At 34.2% G+C, this 5,805-nt stretch overlaps 1 protein-coding gene across 1 annotated transcript; it reads left to right on the top strand.

Annotated features, from left to right (window-relative positions):
• The first annotated feature begins 1,751 nt into the window (after nt 1-1,751).
• Nucleotides 1,752-2,712, top strand: LOC108520852 (taste receptor type 2 member 19-like). The gene is given in 1 exon segment (XM_017860395.1): nt 1,752-2,712. A coding segment is annotated over 1 exon segment (900 nt). The 5' UTR covers nt 1,752-1,812.
• The last annotated feature ends 3,093 nt before the right edge of the window (nt 2,713-5,805 follow it).

Genomic DNA, 5,805 nt, shown 5'->3' with positions numbered 1-5,805 from the left:
ATCACAGGTGTGAAGAAAGTTGTAGGGGATTGGGAAGTGGCATTGAGGTAAACCTAGGCTCTTAGCAATGTCCATGTCTTGCCCTACATAATGGTTACATGAGTGTTTATGATACATTGCTATGTTTTCCACTTTCATTTTAGCCCATTTCTAAATGTGCAGTCTAGCTATAATATAAAAAATATTAATGAGGAGAAGTGTTCCATGAAAATTATTACTCTGCTCATTAGATACTGAATGGAAAAATCCACTATTTGTATACTTTCATGTATAACTCCAAAAGATTTTAAGTAGAAGTGATCTGATTTTTGTTGCAACTTTTGGAAATTTGACATGATGTTAACTGCCAACTCCAGATTTTCAATAGGTTTTCTTTTAGGTTTAATTATCCACTTCATATGACAAAACTTTGACATTCTCCATCTATTTTTCCCTTGGATCTAGAATTCCTAACACAACAAGAGTGGACATATTTCCCACAGTCTTAGTTTAGCAGAATATCTATATCGCTTATGTTTTTTCTAAAAGAAAAAATCCTCCCAAACTGCCTTAGGTATTTGTGTCTCATATGTCTTTGGATTTCATTTTTCTAAGTTAGGTTCGGTGGATGACTGCGGTGATTGGAGTTGGGCCACGTACTGCATCTTGAAGCTAGTTAGAGTTTGGCTGATTTAGGCTAGATCAATCTATGGCATTCTGACTCCATTAGTTTCTCATTCTTCTTCTGGGAACAGTGTACTAGTCAGATGATGTCCTCATGGAGAATGGAAAAGAGCAAGAAACTCCAATATGGAAGCCGTCTTAAATCTCCGTGTAAAGTCTACTAATTTCCTGCTGACTGAAGCAAATTACCCGACTGAATGCGGAGTCTAAGGTCAAGGTAGTCACTCTGCCTGTGATGGGAGGATACTGCAGGATTATATGACAAAGTGTAGGGGACTTAGAAATATTTATAAAATTGCTGAATAGTTTAATTAAATAATATTTAAACAAAAAGCAGACTTGAGACTAAATTTACCAGAAGCCTAAGCATGAGAAACATGTTTGATAAATATTATTCATTGTCCAACAACCCTGAGTGGAATACGAGTAATTCCACCTGGAGGACTCGTTTTCCATTTGGGGAATTATAAGAAAATAATTCCTTCCATCCCCTGAGGTTGTGAGCATATGTGTGTCTATTAATCATTATCAGAAACCAGATTTTTAGGTGTATTGGCCTCCCAGGACTTTCCAAGATAATCTTGGATGATATTGATAAAAGGTTTAGGTTCTGGTATTTACATTGTGTATTAAAAAAACATATTCATATGATTCTAGTTATGACCAACCACCTTAAACAATTTAGACATTTACTGTTTGATATCTGTATTGGGTTTTAAAATTTCCCTATGTAACAACTGAAGATGCTGAACACAAATTATGGGGAGGTTAAACAAGTAAAAAAATTGCAAAACAATAAAAAAGAATATGCCTTTATTTGCACACTAACACATAAGAATTCACTTTTCACTTCATCCTCAGTATAAAAAATTTCAGCATACAGCAAAGACAGACACTGTATGAAGAGGAATGAATTTGAGCTCTTTTGAGAATAACAATATTTTCTATTTCTATAAAGACAGCTTTGGCCTCATCCATCAGCATATGCTGGTGTTTTCCTGTTGACATTAACCACTGAATTTAAAGGCAGAAAATGTTATTGCACATTTAAAAATCAAGTGTTTATTAAATTTCAGGTCTGGCTATTAAAGGAATCACAACCACTGTTATTAAGCCGGCATTTTTTTCTTTCTTTTTGTTTGTTCAAACATGATATGATTTCTGCTTATTATTTTATCAGTTCTGGTATTGTTTACATTTGTTCTTGGAAATGTAGCCAATAGCATCATAGCTCTAGTAAATGTCATTGACTGGGTTAAGACACAAAAGATCTCCTCAGCTGACCAAATTCTCACTGCTCTGGTGGTTTCCAGAATTAGTTTATTCTGGGATAAATTAGTGTATTGGTATGCAACTGTGTTTACTTTCACTTTATTTAGTTTAGAAGTAGGAATTGTTGCTTCTAATGTCTCGACAATAACCAAACATTTCAGCATCTGGTTGCTACTAGCCTCAGCATATTTTGTTTGCCCAAGATTTGACAATTTCTGCAACCTTATTTTTCTCCACCTAAAGAAGAGGATTAAGAATGTTGCTCTGGTGATACTGTTGGGGCCCTTGCAATTTTTGATTCATAATCTTGCTCTGGTTACCACAGATGAGAGTGTGTGGACAAAAGAATATGAAGGGAATTTGTCTTGGAAGATCAAATTGAGGAATGCAATACACCTTTCAAACATGTCTGTACCCACACTAGCAAACTTCACACCCTTCACTCTGACACTAATATCTTTTCTGCTGTTAATCTGTTCTCCGTGTAAACATCTCAAGAAGATGCAGCTCCATGGCAAAGGATCTCAAGATCTCAGCACCAAGGTCCAGATAAAAGCTTTCCAAACTATGATCTCCTTCCTCATGTTATTTGGCATTTACTTTCTGTGTCTAATCACATCAACTTGGAATAGTAGGACACAGCAGAGCAAACTTGTGTTCCTGCTTTGCCAGACTCTTGCAGTCATGTATCCTTCCTTCCACTCATTAATCCTGATTCTGGGTAGTAGGAAGCCAAAACAGACCTTTCTTTTCATTTTGGGGCCGGTGACATGCTGAGTGAAATAACAGAAACCCTCAACTCCGTAGATTCACAAGGGGAGCATCGTGTATCTTCTAGCAGAAAACAAACTGATAGTATCTGGAATATTTTATATTTCCATTGGTTTTTCCATAGTGTATGTATTTGAGTAATTTCAAAACAGATACCTAGAAAAGTCTTATAGGTATATATATATATATGTGTGTGTGTGTGTGCGTGCGCGCACGCATGTGTATGAATAACAACACTGACCATAAACTACGAAGCTGAGTATATTTCACACATATATGTATGTATACTTTATGATAGTTCATCATGTGATATTTCATGTGAAGAATTTATTATCTCTCCTTATAATTAAGAACTTACAGTTTTTATCAGGACGTCATTTCTCTTTTCCATTTTAATTTGTACCACATATATGTACTTAACTGTCATTGTTTGAACCTAATTTTTTGGATGGTAAAACATTCAATTCTAAATCGATGAGAATGTATCTTTGGGGCAGGTTTTATTTTATTATGAATTCTTATTTTATGTTTTGTAGAAAGTGAATAGAATTTTTGTTAGATAATGATGGACACTATAAAATTTGAGTGACAAACATATGTAAATTTTGTATATGTATACCAAAAACAGTACTAAAGTGTACTAGGTTTAATACCAGTATGTGAATAGCTTAGAAAAAAAAACACCATTTCTATAATAGAAATGAAGAAACATGATCATGATAATTTCAGTGCTGTTGTAATTTTTTATGTGTAGTTAGAAAAGTCATTTCTTCTACTTTTGAATTAAAGAAAACTTCTTTTGAAGTTGATACCTGATGTCAAGTATTTCAATTTATTTTGTTTAGACATCTCTGAGCCCCTGAATTTTCAGTGTTCTCCTTTATCTCCCATTCCTAATATTCCTCAAAAAAATTCAAATATTCCCTTTCTTAAAAAAATCTCAATTTAAAGAGGTTATGGAAACTATGGATCATAATTGAATGAAACATTCTGAAAATGTTAAAAATCATCTGTCAAATCTATATCATGATGACAGGAAATGTATTAATGATATGTTTTACTGGGGGTGGGCTGTGAGCTGAGGCTCCTCAGACATCTCTTTCTATTTTTAGTTTGTTTTCCCCCATAGTTTCTCCAGCATTTGGCTCAAGGCGCCGAGGGCACATGTGACAAGAAGGTGCCTGCTTTTTAAATCTTGGCAGTTCTTCTGTGTCAGTTCTGAGACAGACGGTACACTAAAACACATCATGAAGGCCCGTTTTGAAGGGTAGGGGAATAAGCCTCCATCTATTCATGTGAGGTGTGTCGAAGCACTTGGACATGTTTTCAAACTACCAAATTTGATAATTCAGAAATGTGCTCCCTTTTCCAACTTCATCCTGATACAAATGTATGATCTCTGGATGCTGCCAATATTCTCCTCAATTCCATCACCAGCCTTTCTCCATAATTCAGAATCCGTAGACTAAGTTGTAAAACTAATGACTGTCAATGTATTCTACATGAAATAGTTGGCCAGAGAAAGAGAAAAGCATGATAAGTAGTAAAAATATATACACAGTTTTGCTTACACTAATGATCCAATAACACCCATAGGACCAAGCCTCCCACAGATACTTTCTATAAATTCCGGATAAAATATTTTAAAAACAGCCATCCATAGGCAATGGAGAATGAACAAAAGAGGCAGATACTGGAGAGTGGTCGGCACTTGGAACAAGGGAATAGCAAAGAGTGAGTTTCCTGATTTTATAGCTGGCCCTAGTGTGCACCATGCAGAGGACTAGAACGTCAGTAGAAAAGCTGTAGACTTACTGGGTTGAAATAACAGAGGACTGAGTTTGGGATAACATGAGCAGCAGGAGGTCAGGAGAAAATCTGAGAAAGAAGACGGACAGAAAATGGGAGCTCCAACTACTGAATATAAACTACCCAAACTACTGAATATAAACTATCCAAAGCTTTGGCTGGTCCCTATACCATGCATGTGTAGGGCAGACTTCATGTAGCCCAGCTAAAATAATTAAATTGAGATTTCAGTTATCATCAAGCACAGTGAAGACAGAGATAGCAACAAAACACATTACTTTAGGCAAAGATACTCTTTTCTTGAAAACCCAAACTACATTCCATTACCTTACATAACAGTCCTATTCCTTATCCATTCTTGTTTCTAGCATGGTTCTAACTCCTACTTTTATTCATTACATTAATCAAAGTAATTCTCTTCCATAGAGAAAACTGGAAGTTAGGTAATTGGAGTCTATTAAAAATAACTATTTTGGCAGATGTGCAAAATTATCAAGCACATATATTACAACTTTCTATAGTCTTATACATTCTTTTTACACTTGTTTGAATTGGTCTACAAAACTCCCTTGTTTGTTAATGTAATCCAAACAAATAACCATTCCATAAAATATAAGAATAGAAGTTACATGTATTTATTTTTTATTAATAACCTATGATTGGTGACTACATTTCAGTATTCCACTTTACCTAGAAATTATCCGAAGATTTTCATGAACTCACTGAATTTAATATTAGTCTAAGGTCTTAAACTGAACTAGGAATATTAGAAATTAAATTTAAACTGACAGGCTACAGAAAATAATTACTGTCAATTTGTGGAATTTTTCATAATTTGTGTTTAGTTATTTGAAAACATAATTTTATATTTTTTGGTATTTTAACATTATATGGACATATTAGTTTACCTTATCTGTAAACAGATATAGGAAGTTTAGGATTTTCTTTTTTTTTAATTTATTTTTAGTTGTGTGGATACATATTAGGTGTATATATCTATTTGATACATGAGATATATTGATACAAGCATGTAATATCACATAATGAAGAATAGGGTAGCCATCCCCTCAAACATTTACTCTTTTTTGTTTACAAACAATTCAGTTATGCACTTTTAGCTATTTTAAAATGTGCAACGAAATTATCATTTACTATAGTCACTCTGCTCTACTATCAAATAGTAGGTCTTATTCATTCTTTCTTTTTTTTTGTAATCATTAATCAGACACACCTTCCCTTTAGACTCCACTACCTTTCCCAGCCTTTGTTCACCATCCATGTACTCTCTAT

The sequence above is a fragment of the Rhinopithecus bieti genome, unplaced genomic scaffold (assembly GCF_001698545.2).
Source record: "Rhinopithecus bieti isolate Rb0 unplaced genomic scaffold, ASM169854v2 scaffold_54685, whole genome shotgun sequence".
NCBI classification, from domain to species: domain Eukaryota; kingdom Metazoa; phylum Chordata; class Mammalia; order Primates; family Cercopithecidae; genus Rhinopithecus; species Rhinopithecus bieti.
Note: the sequence above shows the minus strand (reverse complement) of the source record. Positions and strands in the feature narration are given on the sequence as shown.